General features: G+C 46.6%; 1 protein-coding gene across 2 annotated transcripts in view; it reads right to left on the bottom strand.

Annotated features, from left to right (window-relative positions):
- The window catches only part of LOC139538920 (zinc finger protein GLI2-like), an 84,415-nt gene that overhangs the window by 7,010 nt on the left and 51,321 nt on the right, over positions 1 to 26,084 (bottom strand). For both annotated transcript variants that reach the window (XM_071341494.1, XM_071341493.1), the window contains one exon: positions 15,317 to 15,422. In XM_071341494.1, coding sequence (XP_071197595.1) covers positions 15,317 to 15,422 — 106 coding nt within the window. The remainder of the gene's footprint in view (positions 1 to 15,316; positions 15,423 to 26,084) is intronic.

Genomic DNA, 26,084 nt, shown 5'->3' with positions numbered 1-26,084 from the left:
CCATGACGGCGTAGTGTGTTACTAATGGTTTTCTTTGAGACTGTGGTCCCAGCTCTCTTCAGGTCATTGACCAGGTCCTGCCGTGTAGTTCTGGGCTGATCCCTCACCTTCCTCATGATCATTGATGCCCCACGAGGTGAGATCTTGCATGGAGCCCCAGACCGAGGGTGATTGACTGTCATCTTCAACTTCTTCCATTTTCTAATAATTGCGCCAACAGTTGTTGCCTTCTCACCAAGCTGCTTGCCTATTGTCCTGTAGCCCATCCCAGCCTTGTGCAGGTCTACAATTTTACCCCTGATGTCCTTACACAGCTCTCTGGTCTTGGCCATTGTGGAGAGGTTGGAGTCTGTTTGATTGAGTGTGTGGACAGGTGTCTTTTATACAGGTAACGAGTTCAAACAGGTGCAGTTAATACAGGTAATGAGTGGAGAACAGGAGGGCTTCTTAAAGAAAAACTAACAGGTCTGTGAGAGCCGGAATTCTTACTGGTTGGTAGGTGATCAAATACTTATGTCATGCAATAAAATGCAAATTAATTACTTAAAAATCATACAATGTGATTTTCTGGATTTTTGTTTTAGATTCCGTCTCTCACAGTTGAAGTGTACCTATGATAAAAATTACAGACCTCTACATGCTTTGTAAGTAGGAAAACCTGCAAAATCAGCAGTGTATCAAATACTTGTTCTCCCCACTGTATTTGTCATTTGTTGGCAGTTAACTAGCAAGTCTGCTTGTAGATACACAGCCAGGTTGCTGTAACTCTTGATAGCTGCCCCCTGAAGCCAGAATTGAACACTGAATACAGTACAGTCTGTCTGCTGACTGCTGGCACAGTTCTTTGAACTGTCTTTGGCAAAGCTAGTTCTTTGAAGCGGCATGCTACTCCTCCTGTGAATCTGGTTGTTGTGCTATTACATTTTCAAATGGGTCTAATTGAAACCACAATGTGTGGTGGGCCAGACAGTAGAGCACCTGGAAACAGGGAGTGACTGCCACTTCTCTGAGGAAGAAAGACTGCCGGACACCACTCAAGAGCTCTGTAGGCTACTGTACTTACATTCAGATGAAGAACTTGTTCAACTCTATTCTCTTGCAAAAATAACAGTGAAAGGTAGAAGCCAAGAGACTAGAATGTATTTTGCTAGAAGCCAAAAGACACACATTTTTATGCTGCAATTCATCCACAACCCTCCACGGTCTGTCTGTTGTTATTGAGACATGCAGGCTGCTCCTCCTAACTGAGGAGTCGATGTGTCAGGAGTAGTTTTTAAACAAAGCAGTACCATGTCCTCACACTTCATTAGTCTTCAGTCACTTTCCAAGCAGGAGGAAATGACCACTAATGAGGTGGGGGAGAGTGGGAGAGGGTGGGACAGTGAGGTGGGGGAGAGTGGGGGAGGATAGGGGAGAGTGGGAGAGGGTGGGACAGTGAGGTGGGGGAGGAGAGTGGGAGAGGGTGGGACTGTCATGTTTTGTCATTGATTATCATGTCTTGTCCCTGTGCTTCCCTTCTATTCGTTTCCCTCTGCTGGTCTTATTAGGTTCTTTCCCTTTTTCTATCCCTCTCTCTCCCCCTCCCTCTCTCCCTCTCTCGCTCTCTCTCTCTCTATCGTTCCGTTCCTGCTCCCAGCTGTTCCTCATTCTCCTAACTACCTCATTTACTCTTTCACACCTGTCCCCTATTTTGCCCTCTGATTAGAGTCCCTATTTCTCCCTCTGTTTTCCGCTTCTGTCCTTGTCGGATCCTTATTTGATGTTTGCTGTTCTGTGTCCTTGTTCCGCCCTGTCGTGTTTTTGCCTTCTTCAGATGCTGCGTGTGAGCAGGTGTCTATGTCAGCTACGGCCTGTGCCTTCCCGAAGCGACCTGCAGTCTGTGGTCGCGTCTCCAGTCGTTCCTCTCTACTGACGAGAGGATTTCAGTTTTCCTGTTTTGGATTTACCTAAGATAATATCCAGGAGTATCGTTTTTTGTTTAAGACTGGAATAAAGACTCTGTTTCTATAAAGTCGCTTTTGGGTCCTCATTCACCAGCATAACAGAAGGATCCGACCAAGAATGGACCCAGCGACTACGGATTCTCGCAACACTGCCGTCGAGTTCCAGGGAGCAATGCTCGGCAGACACGAGCAGGAATTGTCTGCTGCTCGTCATGCCGTTGAGACCCTGGCCGCTCAGGTCTCCGACCTTTCAGGACAGTTTCAGAGTCTTCGTCTCGTGCCACCAGCTACTTCCTGGTCTTCCGAGTCTCCGGAACCTAGGGTTAATAACCCACCATGTTACTCTGGGCAGCCCACTGAGTGTCGCTCCTTTCTCACCCAGTGTGATATTGTGTTCTCTCTCCAGCCCAACACATACTCAAGAGAGAGAGCTCGGATCGCTTACGTCATATCACTCCTTACTGGTCGGGCTCGGGAGTGGGGCACAGCTATCTGGGAGGCAAGGGCTGAGTGTTCTAACGATTATCAGAACTTTAAAGAGGAGATGATACGGGTTTTTGATCGTTCAGTTTTTGGGAAGGAGGCTTCCAGGGCCCTGGCTTCCCTATGTCAAGGTGATCGATCCATAACGGATTACTCTATAGAGTTTCGCACTCTTGCTGCCTCCAGTGACTGGAACGAGCCGGCGTTGCTCGCTCGTTTTCTGGAGGGACTCCACGCTGAGGTTAAGGATGAGATTCTCTCCCGGGAGGTTCCTTCCAGCGTGGACTCTTTGATTGCACTCGCCATCCGCATAGAACGACGGGTAGATCTTCGTCACCGAGCTCGTGGAAGAGAGCTCGCGTTAACGGTGTTCCCCCTCTCCGCATCTCAACCATCTCCTCCCACCGGCTCAGAGACTGAGCCCATGCAGCTGGGAGGTATTCGCATCTCGACTAAGGAGAGGGAACGGAGAATCACCAACCGCCTTTGCCTCTATTGCGGTTCTGCTGGACATTTTGTCATGTCATGTCCAGTAAAAGCCAGAGCTCATCAGTAAGCGGAGGGCTACTGGTGAGCGCTACTACTCAGGTCTCTCCATCAAGATCCTGTACTACCTTGTCGGTCCATCTACGCTGGACCGGTTCGGCTGCTTCCTGCAGTGCCTTGATAGACTCTGGGGCTGAGGGTTGTTTTATGGACGAAGCATGGGCTCGGAAACATGACATTCCTCTCAGACAGTTAGGGAAGCCCACGCCCATGTTCGCCTTAGATGGTAGTCTTCTCCCCAGTATCAGATGTGAGACACTACCTTTAACCCTCACAGTATCTGGTAACCACAGTGAGACCATTTCCTTTTTGATTTTTCGTTCACCTTTTACACCTGTTGTTTTGGGTCATCCCTGGCTAGTATGTCATAATCCTTCTATTAATTGGTCTAGTAATTCTATCCTATCCTGGAACGTTTCTTGTCATGTGAAGTGTTTAATGTCTGCTATCCCTCCTGTTTCTTCTGTCCCCTCTTCTCAGGAGGAACCTGGTGATTTGACAGGAGTGCCGGAGGAATATCATGATCTGCGCACGGTCTTCAGTCGGTCCAGAGCCAACTCTCTTCCTCCTCACCGGTCGTATGATTTTTGTATTGATCTCCTTCCGGGGACCACTCCCCCTCGGGGTAGACTATACTCTCTGTCGGCTCCCGAACGTAAGGCTCTCGAGGATTATCTGTCTGTTTCTCTCGACGCCGGTACCGTGGTGCCTTCTTCCTCTCCCGCCGGAGCGGGGTTTTTTTTTGTTAAGAAGAAGGACGGTACTCTGCGCCCCTGCGTGGATTATCGAGGGCTGAATGACATAACGGTTAAGAATCGTTATCCGCTTCCCCTTATGTCGTCAGGCTTCGAGATTCTGCAGGGAGCCAGGTTCTTTACTAAGTTGGACCTTCGTAACGCTTACCATCTCGTGCGCATCAGAGAGGGGGACGAGTGGAAGACGGCGTTTAACACTCCGTTAGGGCATTTTGAATACCGGGTTCTGCCGTTCGGTCTCGCTAATGCTCCAGCTGTCTTTCAGGCATTAGTTAATGATGTACTGAGAGACATGCTGAACATCTTTGTTTTCGTTTACCTTGACGATATCCTGATTTTTTCACCGTCACTCGAGATTCATGTTCAGCACGTTCGACGTGTACTCCAGCGCCTTTTAGAGAATTGTCTCTACGTGAAGGCTGAGAAGTGCGCCTTTCATGTCTCCTCTGTCACATTTCTCGGTTCTGTTATTTCCGCTGAAGGCATTCAGATGGATCCCGCTAAGGTCCAGGCTGTCAGCGATTGGCCCGTTCCTAAGTCACGTGTCGAGTTGCAGCGCTTTCTCGGTTTCGCTAATTTCTATCGGCGTTTCATTCGTAATTTCGGTCAAGTGGCTGCCCCTCTCACAGCTCTGACTTCTGTCAAGACGTGCTTTAAGTGGTCCGGTTCCGCCCAGGGAGCTTTTGATCTCCTCAAGAAGCGTTTTACATCCGCTCCTATCCTTGTTACTCCTGACGTCACTAAACAATTCATTGTCGAGGTTGACGCTTCAGAGGTGGGCGTGGGAGCCATTCTGTCCCAGCGCTTCCATTCTGACGATAAGGTCCATCCTTGCGCTTATTTTTCTCATCGCCTGTCGCCATCGGAACGCAACTATGATGTGGGTAACCGCGAACTGCTCGCCATCCGCTTAGCCATAGGCGAATGGCGACAGTGGTTGGAGGGGGCGACCGTCCCTTTTGTCGTTTGGACTGACCATAAGAACCTTGAGTACATCCGTTCTGCCAAACGACTTAATGCACGTCAAGCTCGTTGGGCGTTGTTTTTCGCTCGTTTCGAGTTCGTGATTTCTTATCGCCCGGGAAATAAGAACACCAAGCCTGATGCCTTATCCCGTCTCTTTAGTTCTTCTGTGGCTTCTACCGACCCCGAGGGGATTCTCCCTGAAGGGCGTGTTGTCGGGTTGACTGTCTGGGGAATTGAGAGACAGGTAAAGCAAGCACTCACTCACACTGCGTCGCCGCGCGCTTGTCCTAGTAACCTTCTGTTCGTTCCTGTCTCTACTCGTCTGGCTGTTCTTCAGTGGGCTCACTCTGCCAAGTTAGCTGGCCACCCCGGCGTTCGGGGTACGCTTGCTTCTATTCGCCAGCGGTTTTGGTGGCCTACTCAGGAGCGTGACACGCGCCGTTTCGTGGCTGCTTGTTCGGACTGCGCGCAGACTAAGTCAGGTAACTCTCCTCCTGCCGGTCGTCTCAGACCGCTTCCCATTCCTTCTCGACCATGGTCTCACATCGCCTTAGACTTTATTACCGGTCTGCCTTCGTCTGCGGGGAAGACTGTGATTCTTACGGTTGTCGATAGGTTCTCTAAGGCGGCACATTTCATTCCCCTCGCTAAGCTTCCTTCCGCTAAGGAGACGGCACAAATCATCATTGAGAATGTGTTCAGAATTCATGGCCTCCCGTTAGACGCCGTTTCAGACAGAGGCCCGCAATTCACGTCACAGTTTTGGAGGGAGTTCTGTCGTTTGATTGGTGCTTCCGTCAGTCTCTCTTCCGGGTTTCATCCCCAGTCTAACGGTCAAGCAGAAAGGGCCAATCAGTCGATTGGTCGCATATTACGCAGCCTTTCTTTTCGAAACCCTGCGTCTTGGGCAGAACAGCTCCCCTGGGCAGAATACGCTCACAACTCGCTTCCTTCGTCTGCTACCGGGCTATCTCCGTTTCAGAGTAGTCTTGGGTACCAGCCTCCTCTGTTCTCATCCCAGCTCGCCGAGTCCAGCGTTCCCTCCGCTCAGGCTTTTGTCCAACGTTGTGAGCGCACCTGGAGGAGGGTCAGGTCTGCACTTTGCCGTTACAGGGCGCAGACTGTGAGAGCCGCCAATAAACGTAGGATTAAGAGTCCTAGGTATTGTCGCGGTCAGAGAGTGTGGCTTTCCACTCGTAACCTTCCCCTTACGACAGCTTCTCGCAAGTTGACTCCGCGGTTCATTGGTCCGTTCCGTGTCTCTCAGGTCGTCAATCCTGTCGCTGTGCGACTGCTTCTTCCACGACATCTTCGTCGCGTCCACCCTGTCTTCCATGTCTCCTGTGTCAAGCCTTTTCTTCGCGCCCCCGTTCGTCTTCCCTCCCCCCCCCCGTCCTTGTCGAGGGCGCACCTATTTACAAGGTACGGAAGATCATGGACATGCGTTCTCGGGGACGTGGTCACCAGTACTTAGTGGATTGGGAGGGTTACGGTCCTGAGGAGAGGAGTTGGGTTCCATCTCGGGACGTGCTGGACCGTTCGTTGATTGATGATTTCCTCCGTTGCCGCCAGGGTTCCTCCTCGAGTGCGCCAGGAGGCGCTTGGTGAGTGGGGGGGTACTGTCATGTTTTGTCATTGATTATCATGTCTTGTCCCTGTGCTTCCCTTCTATTCGTTTCCCTCTGCTGGTCTTATTAGGTTCTTTCCCTTTTTCTATCCCTCTCTCTCCCCCTCCCTCTCTCCCTCTCTCGCTCTCTCTCTCTCTATCGTTCCGTTCCTGCTCCCAGCTGTTCCTCATTCTCCTAACTACCTCATTTACTCTTTCACACCTGTCCCCTATTTTGCCCTCTGATTAGAGTCCCTATTTCTCCCTCTGTTTTCCGCTTCTGTCCTTGTCGGATCCTTATTTGATGTTTGCTGTTCTGTGTCCTTGTTCCGCCCTGTCGTGTTTTTGCCTTCTTCAGATGCTGCGTGTGAGCAGGTGTCTATGTCAGCTACGGCCTGTGCCTTCCCGAAGCGACCTGCAGTCTGTGGTCGCGTCTCCAGTCGTTCCTCTCTACTGACGAGAGGATTTCAGTTTTCCTGTTTTGGATTTTCCTAAGATAATATCCAGGAGTATCGTTTTTTGTTTAAGACTGGAATAAAGACTCTGTTTCTATTAAGTCGCTTTTGGATCCTCATTCACCAGCATAACAGGGACAGTGAGTTGGGGGAGGATAGGGGAGAGTGGGAGAGGGTGGGACAGTGAGGTGGAGGAGGATGGGGGAGAGTGGGAGAGGGTGGGACAGTGAGGTGGGGGAGGATAGGAGAGAGTGGGAGAGGGTGGGGCAGTGAGGTGGGGGAGGATGGGAGAGGGTGGGGGAGAGTAGGAGAGGGTGGGACAGTGAGGTGGGGGAGGATAGGGGAGAGTGGGGATGGTGGGGTTGGGGGCTCAGAGTACAAGACTTGAGTCTGCTCAACTGATGAGTTGCAGGGCAGGCAGGCAACATACAAAAAACTACCAAAATGCTCTGGCTTTGAAAAATCCTAAATAAGCTAGTATACACAAAGATGTTTTAACATCCATTAGTTATAATGATAATAATTCATATTAGATACAACTAGGACTTTGGATTTAAAACACATAGTTCTGTATCTCAAGGATAGTAAATTCTGATATGTGCCAAGAGCACGAGGTAAAAAACAGTTAAAATACTGATATTTCTTCCTGTAAAATCTGTGGATTTGGCTATACTCATCTCTAAATCACTGAAATCCACAGGGATGACAGGCTGTCTGTCTGAGGCTGGTTGTGGGTCTGAAAGGTGGGTCTGAGATGTTAGCGTTCTTGGAAAGGCCTGGATTCACCTCAGTCTCTCATTTATACCCCTCTGTATTGGAGCCAACCTGCCCCAACCCAACACAGGCCTTGTTGCTTCCTCTGTTTCCAGTAAACGCCTACAGACAACCAGCCTTGTCTGACGGCCAACTTTCTGCCACCAACCCCTTCCAATGGACGGCCCATAAAGAGGTTTCTGTTCTGTTCTGGGGGAGCTGAGAAGAAACAGACGCCGATTCCCTCCCCTTGGTGCTTCCACACACAGCACAGAGTTAGAGAGAGCCCCGCGCGAGTTCCAGAGATTAGCGTCTGGCTTTGCTGACGCTCCGGGTTTCGCAAAACTGGCACGAGAGCGCTCTTATCTGTCTGGGTAATTTTTTACGGACCGTACTGGTTGGTCACCGTCCTTCATGTTTAGCCCCAGTGTTCCCTGTTACCACTGTGCTGTGGGGAGAACGTCATTTGGTGGAGCGGTGGGATGTGGGATCTGTGGTGTGATGACCCCAAAGAGCATTTAGAGCTGACTGACTCTCCTGTGGTCCTGACCTAAGCCACAGAAGATCAACACACAGAGTACACAAGTGGAGGCTGTGAATGCTAATTGAAACTGTGAAATTGAAATGGTCAAGTTTGTGGAGGCTGTGAATGCTCTCCCTTATGGAAGTGCAAAAATGGTGAACCACAACTAACCTGACTGGTTCAAAATGAATTGGGGAGCCCTGGCTCCCAGACTCAAATTATTTATTTTATCAGCTCAAATGGAAACATGACATATAATGGACACATATATTTCTTAAAGTCCTTCAATTCCTTTGTTTCAATGGGAAAACATTTCAGAATTTTTTTTTTGTATGGGTTTCTCTGCGCTTCAAAATACCCCAGTAACACAATGCAGTGTTCACACATCGTCTCAATCAACGAAACCTTATTTGTCTGTCACAGTATGACACCAGAACACGTTAACACATACAGGACATAAATCATGCAAACTACCATGTGCGTGTTTGAGTCCGTGATAATAAGGTGAAATGTACTACCTCGGCCTGTCAGGGGACAACAAAAAGGAGACCTCTCTGACAGCTACTAAAGTCTTGTTAAAACGCCCTCTTTCTGACAAGATGTTACTTGAACTGCTTTTCCACAGACATGTCTTAGTTACAGCAGAGAAATTAAATGTAAAAAAATTACTACCAGTATAATTTTTTGTATTATGTCCCTTGATGATGTGAGGCCTGAGGCAAATGCCTCTTCTGCCTAATGGTAAGTTCACCACAGATGAGTAGAATGGGGAGAGAATGATTCAAGAAAGTGAGGACACACAAACTACATTACAGTACATTTCCAATTCAGGTAATTGTTGTTTGCTTCACTAGATGATTACAAGCTTGTAGCTAGCTACACTGTCATCCCATTGTTGGATTCCTAGTGTGAGAAAAAGTGCATTTGGACAAGGGATTGCTTGTTTTAGCTTGAAAAGCCTATGAGTAAGTGCATACCTTTGTGTATGCATGTCAACTACATGGGACAGGGGAGGGGGCACATTTCTGTGCGGTCCTTTTGGTGTGGGGCAGGGCAGTAGACGAACAGAGGCTGGTTAGGGCCACCTGTACCTATTCAACACTCTTCTTAAGTACTCTTAGTTATTTTCTTTAACTCCAGGGATGGGGAACGGGTAGTAAAGGAAGCCTTTGTCTGGACTGACGGACAGACAGAAGCCTTTACCTCTCTTTCTCAACACTGAAGGTTATTTGAATTCAGGCATCCTGTTTCAGTGGATCTCTCTCTACTCTCTCTGCCTGGCTGGCTGGAATCGCCAATAAGTTAGTATTTTCCTCTCTGGCATGTTGTTCCCTACTGGCTCAGCGGATGAATTACGACGTGAGACACTTGTCTGTACATCTGGGCAGGTGCTCCCATTGAGATAAATCACTGTGTCTGCATCCCAAATGGCACCCTATTTCCTATATGCACTACTTTGACCAGGGTCCATAGGGCTCTGGTCAAAAGTATTGTACTATAAAGGGAATCGGGTGCCATTTTGGATGTTACCCCACAGGGGCTGGGGCTGCAGTGAGCTCCTACTGTAGTTGTGTTTGGGACCCTTCATCAGGATGCTGAGGATTTGGCCTCAAACTTTGAAAGATATATTATTCTTTATGTACAGTAGACAACGGGATGAGGATGACCTAGAAACATAGGACAGTAGCTAGTATGCAAAGACACACTTATATTTTATTCTGATTCAACTTGGTGACTTCCGCAGTTCTTCAAACCAAGTGCAAATTATTTAAAGGGCATCAGATAAATCTTGACATTTTTAAGCCGTTCATTTGCAACAGCCTTAAATTTGACTGATGGCTGCTTCTGTCCTTTCATGAATTCATTCCTTACAATAATTCACAGGAACTGTTAAATCCTCCCATAACCAGAGTGAAGACTTGAACCAACAAAATGTACCCAATCGGCACGCTTGGGATCAACCCCATCTTTCCACAATCAGCATGCTCAGGATCGGCCTCCCTTCTAACGCTAACCAATCAGCACACTCGGGAACAGCACGCTAACCGAGCCAAACAAAGAAAAAAACAAATGGCTGATCTGTAAAATCCATTTAATCAACACATTCCAAGCCCAGACTGATTGCCTGGTAAACTGGACCACATCTGTTTGTGTAAAAGGGTGGTGCAGGCTGCAGCTCCACAGCTCCACCGCACAAAACCTTGGGGCAGAATCCTGCTCAGCTCAATGCTGCAATTTACTGCCTCACTCTCTCAAAAATAATAAATAGCAGTCCTGCTGGTCTGGAATGAGTGGGGATCTGTTTTTCTTTTCCTCTTGTTGTGTTGTCGTTGAGGTTCTGGGAACAGAAGGCTGGATTTTGGATACTAATTAGTAACCCCCTCTAACATGTTGACAGAGAAGGAAGACTGTCATCCCTCTTACCAGACTTGTGGGTTCACACAGAGGATGCCCATTTCCACATTCCGCTGTACACTGCACATGATAAGCACTGTCTCAAAACAAAATGCTGTACTTTAACACTGTCTCAGAGCAAGCTAGCCCTGTACTGTACTGTTGAGGAACTTCTGTTCCCAAAGAATTTCCCCAAATTCCCCCAGTCCAGAAGAGGCAAAATGCTCCAAGCATTTTAGTCTTAGGTCTTTGGTGCATCTAGCCATATCCATGAGTACAGCTACCCAGGCACTGACTGATGCAGCATCCCTCCCTAGGAACCCTGTCCCTGGTTTTCCTTAGTTCTCATTCATCCTGGTTCCTCCTGGTTCTACTGTAATGGAAACTAGTCATTAACCGAGCAGGAACAGTCATATAAACTCAGCAAAAAAAGAAACGTCCCCTTTTCAGGACCCTGTCTTTCAAAAATAATTCGTAAAAATCAAAATAACTTCACAGATCTTCATTGTAAAGGGTTTAAACACGGTTTCCCATGCTTGTTCAATGAACCATAAGCAATTAATGAACATGCACCTGTGGAACGGTCGTTAAGACACTAACAGCTTACAGACGGTATGCAATTAAGGTCACAGTTATGCAAACTTAGGACACTAAAGAGGCCTTTCTACTGACTCTGAAAAACACCAAAAGCAAGATGCCCAGGGTCCCTGCTCACGTGCCTTAGGACGTGCCTTACGCATGCTGCAAGGAGGCATGAGGACTACAGATGTGGCCAGGGCAATAAATTGCAATGTCCGTACTGTGAGACGCCTAAGACAGCACTACAGGGAGACAGGATGGACAGCTAATCGTCCTCGCAGTGGCAGACCACGTGTAACAACACCTGCACAAGATTGGTACATCCGAACATCACACCTGCGGGACAGGTACAGGATGGCAACAACAACTGCCCGAGTTACACCAGGAATGCACAATCCCTCCATCAGTGCTCACACTGTCCACAATAGGCTGAGAGAAGCTGGACTGGGGGCTTGTAGGCCTGTTGTAAGGCAGGTCCTCACCAGACATCACCGGCAACATCGTCGCCTATGGCCACAAACCCACCGTCGCTGGACCAGACAGGGCTGGCAAAAAGTGCTCTTCACTGACGAGTCGCGGTTTTGTCTCACCAGGGGTGATGGTCGGATTGCGTTTATCGTCGAAGTAATGAGCGTTACACCGAGGCCTGTACTCTGGAGCGGGATCGATTTGGAGGTGGAAGGTCTGTCATGATCTGGGGCGGTGTGTCACAGCATCATCAGACTGAGTTTGTTGTCATTGCAGGCAATCTCAACGCTGTGCGTTACAGGGAAGACATCCTCCTCCCTCATGTGGTACCCTTCCTGCAGGCTCATCCTGACATGACCCTGCAGCATGACAATGCCACCAGCCATACTGCTCATTCTGTGCATGATTTCCTGCAAGACAGGAATGTCAGTGTTCTACCATGGCCAACGAAGAGCCCGTATCTCAATCCCATTGAGCCCATCTGGGACCTGTTGGATCAGAGGGTGAGGGCTAGGGCCATTCCCCCCAGAAATGTCCGGGAACTTGCAGGTGCCTTGGTGGAAGAGTGGAGTAACATCTCACAGCAAGAACTGGCAAATCTGGTGCAGGATATGAGGAGGAGATGCACTGCAGTACTTAATGCAGCTGGTGGCCACACCAGATACTGACTGTTACTTTTGATTTTGACACCCCCCTCTTTGTTCAGGGACACATTATTCAATTTCTGTTCGTCACATGTCTGTGGAACTTGTTCAGTTTATGTCTCAGTTGTTGAATCTTGTTATGTTCATACAAATATTTACACATGTTAAGTTTGCTGAAAATTAACGCAGTTGACAGTGAGAGGACGTTTCTTTTTTTTCTGAGTTTAGCTAGCTCTGTACAGAGTCACTGTCAGCCATGGATATAGTTACATATAGGATATTATTTTTGACGATATATCGGATCGTTTTGACAATACCGCAATGTTATTTTTGTGCCAGATGACTGTACCTGCACCAAAACGCCAATATTTTTCCCTCATAGCTTGTTCTCCAACTTCTTTTTAAACAGGGAGCCAATTTGTTTTTAGCACTTTTACTTCCATGACTGATCAAAACTTGTTTTCTCACGGCTCTCTCTTGTCCCTCTGCAGCAGGTATTATGGTTTGGAACATCGAATCACAATAAATTCACAGTATCGAATCACAATACATGTAGAATCGTGAGAATCATAATACATATCGTATTGGCACCAAAGTATTGTGATAATATGTGACTCGTTTCAGGAAACTAGACATTTGTTGCACGTCCATACTTCACAGGAGAGGCATTTGAACGTAAACTTCTTTTTTTTTATAACAATGCGTTTTTTTGGCAGAAATGCCTTCTGGAACATGTGAACTTCCATGTGCCTTAATAACAAACTTGTATGCCATCTGAAAATACGAATAAAATTGTTCAATTACGAGCCTAGTTGTTTTAGCCATGGAAAAAGCCAGTAACCTTCCCGTTAGCCATGATTGTCTGAGATAATGGATGGGCTGGACATGCCGAGAGATGAGTTTGGATTCGTCTGATATGTAGCACACTTCTGTCTATAACATGAGCTGGTCAGTATGTGTAGGTAAAGGTTTCTAACGCGTTTTTTTTGAAAGATATTGCAAAGGTGTTGTTCTCCACTTTCTGGAGGACCGAGTTTTGAAATCAGTGGAATGCCCTTCGGAATTAAAGTATGATAGCTAAGGAGATGGAGAAAATTCTCGCGTTTGATTGTAAATATGCAGACGGAGTCGAAAAGAGAACACACAGAAGGCAATTGTATTACATCTTCAAATGGGCAACCTTGACATCTGTGAAAGAGTGGGAGAACATTTTCAGATATTATACAGTACCAGTCAAAAGTTTAGACACACCTACTCATTCAAGGGTTTTTCTTTATTTTTACTATTTTCTACATTGTAGAATAATAGTGAAGACATCAAAACTATGAAATAACATATATAGAATAATGTAGTAAGCAAAAAAGTGTTAAACAAATCAAAATATATTTTATATTTGAGATTCTTCAAAGTAGCCACCCTTTGCCTTGATGACAGCTTTGCACACTCTTGGCATTCTCTCAACCAGCTTCACCTGGAATGCTTTTCCAACAGCCTTGAAGGAGTTCCCACATATGCTGAGCACTTGTTGGCTGCTTTTCCTTCACTCTGCGGCGCAACTCATCCCAAACCATCTCATTTGGGTTGAGGTCGGGTGATTGTGGAGGCCAGGTCATCTGATGCAGCACTCCATCACTCTCCTTCTTGGTCAAAGTAGAGACGAACAAAGCCGGATGGGTGTAGACAAAAAAGAGCTCTCCAGTAGGTTTACAAAAACATTCAAGGGCCATTTTCTCAAAAGTGAGGTTACAAGTTTATCAACTTTCAAAGCAGAATTACTTTACCATTGTTCCTCAACTGTAGTGTATGATATACCATTTTCTAGTTTGAGTCTCTACTTTTACCAAGAAGGAGAGTGATGGACTGAGTCTCTACTTTTATCCAATGTAAAAAACACAACTTCAAATTTTGAGACCAAATCGAGCCGGTCGGTCACATACCGTGACGTCGCTGGCAATTCCCAGCCCTACTTTCTACCAGAGTAGGACTAGTCCCAGAGCTGTAAATATGACAGCTCTGACAAAATGACTCATTTTGTTCCATGCAAACAGTGATGAAGGGTCTCAGTGTGGAGGTGTCATGTTCAGGCAGACAGGAAGCAGAACCCCTGACATACTGTAGCGCGGGTAACAAAGTGACACAACACCGACATATGAAACCGCCACTTAATTTGCAGAGCAATGTTACGTAATTAGGGTGATTTTGGCACAGCCGGAGGAAGATTAGGGGCTTGATGAATTAGGGGAGCACTGTTAAGATCAAATCACGTTAATCATTGCAGTCAGAGTACAGACTCGGTTTTCATCCCCACTCGTACTCCTTCCTGGTTTGTTTAGTGATGAATAGCTTTTCTGCTGCAGGAAAAAAAAATTGTATCACCATCAGATATGTGAATATAAATGGAAGGACAAGTCCCACAAACCTATTGATTTGTTTTATCCATCTGTTCGTGTTTTTTAAGATAAGCAGAGGAGGGAGAGGAAGGCTGGCAATGTTAAGCAGACTAAACTTTTTCTGGAACGGACAACAAATAAAAAGTTGTGGACTGGAAAGAAATGTCAGTGTGGTTGGAGACTGAATGACAAAAATAAACACAATTGGGCCAAAGTTCTGTCTGTCTCTCTATATTCCTTGCCTGCTTCCTTGCCTGCCTCCCTGCCTGCCTCCCTATTTGTTTGTCTGACAGATCCCTTTCTGTGAATCTCCTCTAATGTGAAGAGGATGTTTCCCTGGCAGTTTGCTCCCTAGTGTTGCAGCGCACCATGCCAGGAGGACCACAGAGCTTTCCAAGTCCCACACCATGAAACGTAAGGAGGGGAGATGCTATTGATGCTAAACTGGCTGGTTCTTTCTTTTCTCTCTCAGTATCATCTGTCTCTGATATGGACCTGGCTTTCTCTCTCTCCATTTGGAAATGCTTCTCTCTCTCTCTGGCTCAGATGAAAGCAGGGAAGGATGGAGGGATCACCGAGGGTGAATCACTACAGGGTGATGACTGACCTGCTCATTCACATTCTTGTAAAGAATGGGATGAACTTAAGAACAAAATCAAGTTTATTAATTCATTTAATTGAAGATCAGGTTAAACAAACAAGCAAGGGCCCAACATTCCAGCTAGATGCCTTTGTCATGAACACTCCCATTCTGCCCTGCTCTGCAAAACAAGTGTTGTGAATCTGAACTTAATAAGTTAGTCTTATTTACCCATGCATGGTGTGGAGGGGGTGTGGCTCGTAATGGTACCTCCCCTCATGGTGACGCATGTCGATCGGGATCGGTGTGTGAAACGTGGGGAAGAGATGGTGAGGACCTGTGAGAAGAAAGAGAGGAGAGACAGGGGGCAGAGAGAGAGAGGGAGGAGAGATAAGAAAGATATGGGCACTTCAATAAAGACTTTCAAGTGAAATATTTAAAAGGGTAAAAACCTAAATCTACAATGCAGCAAACATGAACCACCTCTAAGAGCTGGCTGAGCAGTTTCGTGTTAAATATTGGCCCTATAACACAGGAAGAAGATAAAAATAAATAAATAAATAATCAAAGAGGTCCTGAGGAATCTTACTACATCTCAAACAAGAGAGATGAGAAAGATCACATTGGGCCTTTGACAAAGACCTGCTGGGATCCAGCCCTTTGAACTTAGTGTGTGTGTGTGTGTGTGTGTGTTCATGTGTGCGCGTGTGTGTGTGTGGTTTGTGTGCGTGTGTGTGTGTGTGTGTGTGTGCGCGTGTGTGGAGGTGCCCATTTGAAGGAGAGCAACAGTCTGGACATAAACAAGGAACAACAGTCGTGAGAGGAAAACCTCTTGACTCACACTACACTTGAGATGCTCACCTCACTTCATGTTACTGGCAGCAAGCAGCAGCTATAAGCAGCAGCTAAACCATTATTATCCTACAAACTAGTAGTGTTTATTATCCTACAGACTAGTATTGGTTATTATCCTACAAGCTAGTAGTGGTTATTATCCTACAAGCTAGTAGTTGTTATTATCCTACAAACTAGTAGTGATTATTACCCTATAGACTAGTCGTGGTTATTATCCTACGAACTAGCAGTGGTTATTATCCTGCAAACTAGTAGTGGTTATTATCCTACGAACTAGTAGTGGTTATTATCCTGCAAACTAGCAGGGGTTATTATCCTGCAAACTAGTAGTGGTTATTATCCTACAAGCTAGTGGTGGTTATTATCCTACAAACTAGCAGTGGTTATTACTCTACAAACTAGCAGGGGTTATTATCCTACAAACTAGTAGTGGTTATTATCCTACAAACTAGTAGTGGTTATTATCCTACAAACTAGCAGGGGTTATTATCCTACAAACTAGCAGTGGTTATTATCCTACAAACTAGTAGTGGTTATTATCCTACAAACTAGCAGTGGTTATTATCCTGCAAACTAGCAGTGGTTATTATCCTACAAACTAGCAGTGGTTATTATCCTACAAACTAGCAGTGGTTATTACTCTACAAACTAGCAGTGGTTGTTATCCTACAAACTAGCAGTGGTTGTTATCCTACAAACTAGTAGTGGTTATTATCCTACAAACTAGTAGTGGTTATTATCCTACAAACTAGCAGTGGTTATTATCCTACAAACTAGCAGTGGTTATTACTCTACAAACTAGCAGTGGTTATTATCCTGCAAACTAGCAGTGGTTATTACTCTACAAACTAGCAGCGGTTATTATCCTGCAAACTAGCAGTGGTTATTACTCTACAAACTAGTAGTGGTTATTATCCTACAAACTAGTAGTGGTTATTATCCTACAAACTAGCAGTGGTTATTACTCTACAAACTAGCAGTGGTTATTATCCTGCAAACTAGCAGTGGTTATTACTCTACAAACTAGCAGTGGTTATTACTCTACAAACTAGCAGTGGCTATTATCCTGCAAACTAACAGTGGTTATTATCCTGCAAAATAGCAGTGGTTATTACTCTACAAACTGGTAGTGGTTATTATCCTACAAACTAGTAGTGGTTATTATCCTACAAACTAGTAGTGGTTATTATCCTACAAACTAGCAGTGGTTATTATCCTGCAAACTAACAGTGGTTATTATCCTACAAACAAGCAGTGGTTATTATCCTGCAAACTAACAGTGGTTATTATCCTACAAACTAGCAGTGGTTATTACCCTACAAACTAGCAGTGGTTATTATCCTGCAAACTAACAGTGGTTATTATCCTACAAACTAACAGTGGTTATTATCCTACAAACTAGCAGTGGTTATTATCCTGCAAACTAACAGTGGTTATTATCCTACAAACTAGCAGTGGTTATTATCCTACAAACTAGCAGTGGTTATTATCCTACAAACTAGCAGTGGTTATTATCCTACAAACTAGCAGTGGTTATTACTCTACACACATCTTTTTTTTGTGAGGGCCGAGGAAGGCATATATTGACGTTCTCTAGCCCTTTCAAACGTCCAAAAACGAAGCCTATTTCTAGTGATCAGGCTGAGCCAAGGAGGCTGTGCTCCTGCTCCATCCTTACCTCCTTAGCATGGGGTGTAACTGTAATATTTACAATTCCCATAATACCCCAGTAATTGAAACCTTAAGTTACAGACAGTCTGGTCTGGGTACTTTGTGTCTGTTAATAGCTCTCTATCTGTAATGGGGGCGAAACAGAGCTATTTCACCATGAGTGTGTTTTTTATGTGAAATACTCAAAATGCACAAATCAACAATTTCCTGCCATAAAAAGGTTCATAGCTCGGGGGACGTCTTGTTAAAAACAACAGACCTTCATTAATTAGTGTGATGATTACAACCTCCAAGTCTAAGCCTCTCTAACCTCTCCCTCTAGCTCTCTGTATGAAGTTACAGTACAGCAGAAGTGCTCTGCTCCCAAAGAGCTCCCATTAAACACTTTCTAAGTTATAACCAGTTCCGCTTTTCCTCCTTTAACATCATCCCCTTTTAAATGTATGCAGAATCAAATCAAAGCGTGGATATTCAGCACAACATCTCACCCCAACAATGACACTGGTTTACGTGTATGTGTGCATTGCAGTGAGGAGAAAGAGAAGGAGGAGAAAGAGAAGGAGCAGGAGGAGAAAGAGAAGAAGGAGGAGGCCAGGTCAGCTCCCTTGGGTTGGCTGGTTGATCTCTGGGATCTCTGTATTAAGATTCTTTGGGCAGCATCATGCGCTCCAGTGAGTCAGAGATGACCTGGGGGTCAGAGGTGGCACAGATCATTATCTCCTTCTGTGAGGGGGATAGGGGGAGGAAGGAAGTAGGGGAGTAGCCGATGTGTGTGTGTGTGTGTGTGTGTGTGTGTGTGTGTGTGTGTGTGTGTGTGTGTGTGTGTGTGTGTGTGTGTGTGTGTGTGTGTGTGTGTGTGTGTGTGTGTGTGTGTGTGTGTGTGTGTGTGTGTGTGTGTGTGTGTGTGTGTGTGTGTTTGTGTGTGTGTGTGTGTGTGATTGTAAGGAGAAGTTCTCCCTGCATGAGTCCGCATTCCTGGGTCATCGCTAAAGCCACTGAAGCCCAACAGAGTCCCCTGTCACTTTGATTGACAGCCGCCACACTACAAATCTCAGCCAACGATCAGAACACAAACTGAGGCAAAAGACAGCGATTGTTGCGGCCTTATAGCTCACCGGGTAGGAAAAGGACTGAGGCTAAGCCCACCACAGAGCTTGCCTCCGAGCGGTGGTGTTTGAAGACATGTCGGGAAACTTTCTTCAACTTTCTTCTCTGAGCCTGATGGCTCCTTCCTTGGCACCTCTCTGTTTGAGATGTACTTAGCTTCATTACTGCACAAAGATTCCTGAAGTCATGTCTATGAAAACATGCCACTGTAACTCAACTCTGCCTGGAGGCCAAACAGGAACGTTTCAGTGTTTTTCTTTGCAAACACAAAGCAAGACATTACTGGTACTTATACGTGATTGAACTCATTCTTGTCATGATTGCCACCTTATTGGTGGGTTATTGTGACATTAAAATGTATGGTTTGAGGTATGCACTGTCCCAACAACTGTGATTGTTGTTAGAAATTATTGACTTACATGGAATTGTTTACAAGTCATGACACTAAGTCAGTGTAACTGAACATCCCTCCCTCGCGCTCCACCTCTCTAGAATCCTAGAGAACCTCAGTCTCTGTAATGTTCTACACCATTCGACGTCTGCCAACGAGCCTCTCTTCCTTTTGTGTGTAAGAGAAGACATAGATTCTCAAGTCAACTTGTATGTTAGAGGCAACACAGACACTACAAAAAGCCCACCTGTAAAAACTTTAATGGGGGGATTAGCGTGGAGAGAAGTTCCAACTTTTATCCAAATGTGTCTCCTGGCTCACAACAATGCCTGGTACAAGGCAGGGAGAGTGGGCTGCTAAAGAAGGTAGAGTGGGGTGGAATGGGTCTGGGTCAAAGGGATGTCAGTGGTGCTCAGAGCCTGCTGGAGTAGTAGTAACTTGAAAACAAGAAAGCAGGCAGGCACAACTTTTATCTCACTAAACAAAATAAGGACCCCCATAGAGAGACGGGCTGTCCAGATCTGAAGGGAAAGGCTGAGCAGGCCTGTTCCATCACCGAGACAGCAGCATTGTTTCCTGGGCCACAGGGACTACAAGAGGAAGGTACAGAGGGTAGGTATATGTTACAGGGGAGGGTACACAGGCACTGGACTGTCAGCTGTCCTCTGGGTGTGCAGCAATGTAGGGACACACTGCCCCAGCCTTTGGCACCCTGACACTCTCACTCTCATCTGGCAGGACACGGCTGAAAGTGTCACTTCAAAACCTCCTTGCTTTTATCTCTGTATGGATCTCTGATTGGAGTTGACCCACCCACCTCATGGGAATGTGCTTCTTGAGCTGCGTTAACTTTGTTTGTGTTCAGGTACATATATACATGTCTGTCTGCTCTCTACCCCTTTAGATGTTCCATCATCATAACATGTTTGCTTAAATGTCTTTAATAATATTGCTTCCCAACCCCCATAATAATGTTCTCAGAAGTGCCAAACATCCTGTCAGAGAGCGGGTGAGAAACAACCCCATCCTCTTTTCTATTTGTTTTGGTCTTAAGCCGGGTTTGATCTCACCCTAAAGACAAAGACAGGTGTTCCACATTAACAAAGGGCACTGGTGTGTGTGTGTGTGTATTTGAGTGTACGAGGGAAAACATTCACTTTTCATGTCCCAACGCAGCAGCCAAGATCAGATCAGAAGGGGTTGAGGGGTTCATCCTAAATAGCATCCAATTCCCTATATAGTGCACTGCTTTTGACCGGGACCCTTAGAGCTGTGGTCAAAAGTAGTGCACTGAATAGGGAATAGGGTGCAATTTGGGACACACAGGGGCTCATCCTCTAAGGAAGTACTCAGTGATAATAACATCCTGCGAGAGAGAGAGGGATAGACAGAGGGAGAGAGAGGGCTCTGGACAGGGTAATTAAAACAGCTTTTCTTTCTGTCTCGCTCTCCGAAAGAGAATGAGGGAGTGAGCTAGGGGAGAGGGGGATGAGAGAGGGAGGGAGCAAGGAAAGAAGGATAGGAGGAGGAGGGGGCGCCATTCAGACAGGAAATTCCAGCAAGATATGTTGGCTGTGGTCCTAACGACACAGCACCATGCCAACGGCTACACACAACGAGCGAATGGCCTTGTCCCTTCTCGCCCTGTACTATGGGTAGTAAAGCAACAGTCTGACCGGACTGAGGCTTCAACTGGCTGGGGAAAAGCTTTGGGTAGCTAGCGTGAAATTTGTTATCGCCAAGCGAGGAGAAATACAGAGAGGGAGTCCTTTTCTTAGACTTCTATAGTACTGTACATCCATCCAACCACAACAGTTTAGCCCCTATTTGATTGGTCATTAAGAGTATTGTGTATTTAGACTGATCTAGGACCATTATGACACACAGCATGAACCAGCCAGGCTAATAAGCCAGTGTGGTAAGTCGAATTCAACACACACACACACACACACACACACACACACACACACACACACACACACACACACACACACACACACACACACACACACACATACATACACACACACAGCAGGTTAATAGGCCAATGTATTAAGATCCATTTTAACCAGTTTAACGTTCACAGCCCCAGGTTTAGTCTGCAGTGCTGACTCCTACTGAGGCGTGGGCTCGCCATGGCGACAGAAGGATTAGGGGCTTACAGGAGAGCACTGAACAACCACAACCCCTCTCTCTCTCTCTGTGTGTCTGTGTGTCTGTGTGTGTGTGTGTGTGTGTGTGTGTGTGTGTGTGTGTGTGTGTGTGTGTGTGTGTGTGTGTGTGTGTGTGTGTGTGTGTGTGTGTGTGTGTGTGTGTGTGTGTGTGTGTGTGTGTGTGTGTGTGTGTGTGTGTGTGTGTGTGTGAGAAAGAGAGAGTATGTGCTTCTCTTCATACCCCTCACTCTGGGACAAGTAAAAATGCTACATGTTTTATTGATAGGTGGATTTGGGGCTGAAGGTAAGTAGATTAAGTCAGGGCCTGGCTCCATAGAAACATGTGACAGGTAGAATTGATGTTCATCATAGAGCCTGTTTTTACTTTCTTTGACTGGTTAGAAGTCTGACTGACTAAGAAGCAGAGGAAGTTCACTTTCATATTCAAATAAACATACAGTATAGAAAAGGAACATTGTTGGCTCAGGGAAGTGATGGGGTTATATTATTTATTTGAAGTCCGGTTCCTTTTATAGTACATTAGGAAATAAGATGTTTATGTCTCAAACAGTACATTGTCCATTAGGTGACAGTTATAGCTTGGCTAGGACATCCATATGCCATCTTAAACATTAAGACTGAGGTGGCTGAAGAGGGATCATGCTGGGGAGGATGGGAGAAGGTTATTGGAAAATGTTTTTTATAGAGAGGACTCCTCAGGTTTTTGGAAGGTGTTCATTAAATCATATCAGGCAGGGAAGCTGTGTTTGAGAAGCACTATATATAAATGGAGTTGAATTATATGTGTGTGTGTGTGTGTGTGTGTGTGTGTGTGTGTGAGAGAGAGAGAGAGAGAAACAGAGAGAGAGTTGTGTAAACATGAACAGGAAAGGCACTCAGGACACCGCTACACAACGCCTGATGAAGATCGGACACATCTGGGGGTGCCCATGGCAACCAGCCCTAAACACAGCCTGCATGACGGGCCTTAGCGGCCAACACGCTCACATCACTCCCCCCCTCCTCCCCCCTCTCTCTCTTTCTCCCTCTCTTTCCCTCTCCCAAACTGGCTTTTCTCTACCATCATCCATCTCCATCAAACAACAAGCCTAATCCACCCAATCACTCCCAACTAACTATATACTCCCAGTCTCACTGAACCCTAAATCTGCAAACCCCAATCTGCTGTTTGACCGCAGTCAGCATGACGCATTACCTATAGCTGAGGTAAGGTGGGGTACTGGTTCTCTTAATTGTCTTTAGGGTACTGTGGTACTAGGACCTCACCTCTCTAACATCACAGTAAGGGTCCTATTCTAGTGTGGGGGCCAGGGGACATGGTCGTAAGGAGAATACAGCTATCTGTGTTGAGCAGATGTGTCTTGGGGGATCAGGGGCTAATGACCGCCATGCTTCACCCAGCTGGGAGCAGGGTGGTAGCAGGCTGGGAGCAGGGTGGGAGCAGGCTGGTAGCAGGGTGGGAGCAGGCTGGGAGCAGGGTGGTAGCAGGGTGGGAGCAGGGTGGTAGCAGGCTGGGAGCAGGGTGGGAGCAGGCTGGGAGCAGGGTGGTAGCAGGGTGGGAGCAGGGTGGTAGCAGGCTGGGAGCAGGGTGGTAGCAGGCTGGGAGCAGGGTGGTAGCAGGCTGGGAGCAGGGTGGGAGCAGGCTGGTAGCAGGCTGGGCGCAGGCTGGGAGCAGGGTGGTAGCAGGGTGGCAGCAGGCTGGGAGCAGGGTGGGAGCAGGCTGGGCGCAGGGTGGGAGCAGGCTGGGAGCAGGGCTGCACTGTGGCGGGCCATGCATTCACATTACATTTAAAGAGAGGGAGCTGGAGGGGGGCAGCCACCGTTTGGCCTCACTGGCCTGTGATTAGCCTGTTAGCATTAGCATGCTGTCAGTGTAGCTTTGGGGACCAGCGAGCCGAGCGAAGATCTCTGTAACACGATGAGGCGTCTGGATAATCAGCTACCAGACCAGACTCTGATGGATCACCAGATCAGCTGACCTAACCCTGGTTAACACACCCAGGTGTGGGCTTGGTTCATGAATTTCCTCAGAGCAGAAAAAGTATATTATCTCTACAGAACAGATCAGGATAAAAAAGGGTTCTGTTGTCTGGTGAGTGAAGATAATGTGAATGAAACTTGTCGTCAAGGTGATTAAGGTTGCACACTTTTTGGTATTCCTTTTGGTTCTAACCAACACAGATGGATTTTTTTCTATTCTTGTGACTTGATCACATTACATTTATCTTGTTTTAACACTCTTTAGGCTGTTCCTAACACACTGATACTCACTTCATTCTCACTTCAAACCCAGAGCGGGAACTCAGGCCATAACAGCAAGTGTTGTGTTGTGCATCTGACCCGTAGCATCACAGCTAATAGAAAAGCTGCCAGCTCACACAAAGAGCGTCCTCACAGCCTCACGACCCTAACAGCCCGATGACGGCATGGTTCTACACTGGTTTAGCACATCCCCCTCCTCCTTAGTAAAATTGATTTTTTAACAGGAACAGGGAGCGAGAGGGGTAGAAACAGGAAGTACACTTCATAACCAGACAATGCATGGGCGCAGGAGGCAGGAACATCAATCTAGGGCAGGGATGGGCAGCTCTAGGACCTGACTGGTGTCACACTTTTGCCCCAGCCCCAGCTAACACACTTGACACCAATAATCCACAAATCATGATCTTCAGTTTAGAATGCTATCAGTTTAATCAGCTGTGTTTGCTAGGGATGGGGAAAACCACTCTGGCCCCCAAGGACTGGAGTTGCACATCCCTGATCTAGGGGGTGGGGGTGTCGTGGCTGGGGGTCACCCCGGGGTGAGGGCTTCCTGGGGAGCCTGGGTTCTGGGCCTTCTCAGGTCGAAGGGAACTAGAGGGTCTGGGGAGTGTCTCAAAGAGAGAGACATATTCTGGACTCAAACTGCCACTGAGGGTCTATCAAAACAACTGTGATGATGCACAACATGTTTATTTAATACAATGACTGCAGAGCCAATGTTCTCAGAGGAGAAGACTTAGGATACAGTTATTGAGGTTTGATTTTCTATATTTTGTGTTCATATGAAAAGTATAGACACCTTAGGGGAAATCTGGTGGATATTTGGGATCATCATCAATTTTGGCTCACCAGCATCTCTAATTCTGTAAACGCCATCCTCTGAGAGATATGCTCTCTGGGCCTCAAACATCCAGTATGTCTGCCCTGGCTGAAACAGAGCTCAACTAACTGTCAGTGGAGTTCTGGCACAGGGCAGAGCGTCTTCAGTTAAAGTGCAGGCCCCAGGTCATCTAGTTGGATAAGATAAGAATACAGAACAACAACCTGACTCACCTCCTCACAGACACAGTCTGGTCTGGTGATCATTGTCCTGGGACTTCTGGTCTTGGGGAAACTATCTCACTCAGAGAATTGGTTTTAAAAACACCAATGACAAACAGCTGTGGAGGGTCTGAGATGGTCGTGTGATTGGTTTAAGGGTCAGAGATCCTGGTTCTTAGGTGCTTTGTTAGAGGTCTGATAATTCAGAGAGGCTGACCGGTCAGGCTCCGACCTTGTCTCTTCATAAAAACATTTTTGTTTGTAAATGCTATCCTGCGTACTGTCACCATGAGAAACCCTTGCAATAATGATGAATACCCATCATTGGAGAGACAAGTCATTCATATTCCTACACTAATGCAAGTCTAGTGGCTTTATGGGATGTAACTCAGAGCCTTTCAACTTTTCCTTGGTTCTTGCGTCAGCTAGCCAGGCTACGTCAACTAAATTAATCAAACTCACATTTACATTAAAAACAACAAGCAGGGTCTGTCTTAAACTAGCAGTGTTGGCTACAGTTCCATCCCACACAGAGAAAGTGAGATGATTTATCACCAGCCTTCATTTTATAGCATTTTTACAGCACAGACCCGAGCAGCCAGTGTGAAGCCCCTTAGCCACAAAGATAATGAACTGTGGGGAGACATTTCACTTCCTTCCACCCCCCTCTCTCACTCTCTCTACCTTTCCCCTCCACCTATCCCTCTCCTTCTCTCCCCCTCTATCCCCCCTCTCTCTCTCTCTCTCTCTCTCTCTCTCTCTCTCTCTCTCTCTCTCTCTCTCTCTCTCTCTCTCTCTCTCTCTCTCTCTCTCTCCCCCCCTTTCTCCGAGTTAGAGATTAAGAGTCTTAATTGGAGCATCCGGGTTGGTTTATAGTGAGGCAGTCAGGGGTGGGGGAGAAACCAAGGGAATGTCCAATAGCACAGCATGGAAGGGCCTGGTCTCAAAGGGGGACAGGGGGGTGGGGAGGTGGGGTCTCCCTGGACAATAGAGGTGTTTGTATGGCTGGGTTAGGCTAGTTAGAGGGAGGGATAGTTAGGTACAGAAACGGTGTTCGAGGTTTCGCGGGTTAGGGTGAGAGGGAGGGGCGATGCGGCCGGGCAATCACTAATTCAAATGGTAGCTCGCGGGTCCTCTCGCAATGTTCTCGGTCCAGTAAGATAATAATAAACAGATGGACTGGCTTCACGCTGGAGTAGAGGAGGAGTGGAGTGGGATGGAGAGATAGAGGGGGGCACAGTCAACAATGGCATGAATTAAAAGGCTAACCTTAGGATCGGCCACGTAAACGTGGTCTTTTTCTTTTTGTTGTCTGTCATGGAGTGCTTGTGTAACTAGACCAACCCTTCAGGCAGAAGAGCTCTCCTTACTCAAACACTACAGAGAGAGAGCTAAGAGCTGACAGCTCAGTGCATCAACTCACTGTCTACACTTCTCAAAGCATATGTTATATGGTACCCATATCAATTGTGACTAAATGTTTTGGAAACTGTAGTGT

This window comes from Salvelinus alpinus, chromosome 14 (assembly GCF_045679555.1).
Source record: "Salvelinus alpinus chromosome 14, SLU_Salpinus.1, whole genome shotgun sequence".
NCBI lineage: Eukaryota > Metazoa > Chordata > Actinopteri > Salmoniformes > Salmonidae > Salvelinus > Salvelinus alpinus.
This window is presented reverse-complemented; position numbering and strand designations above follow the sequence as displayed.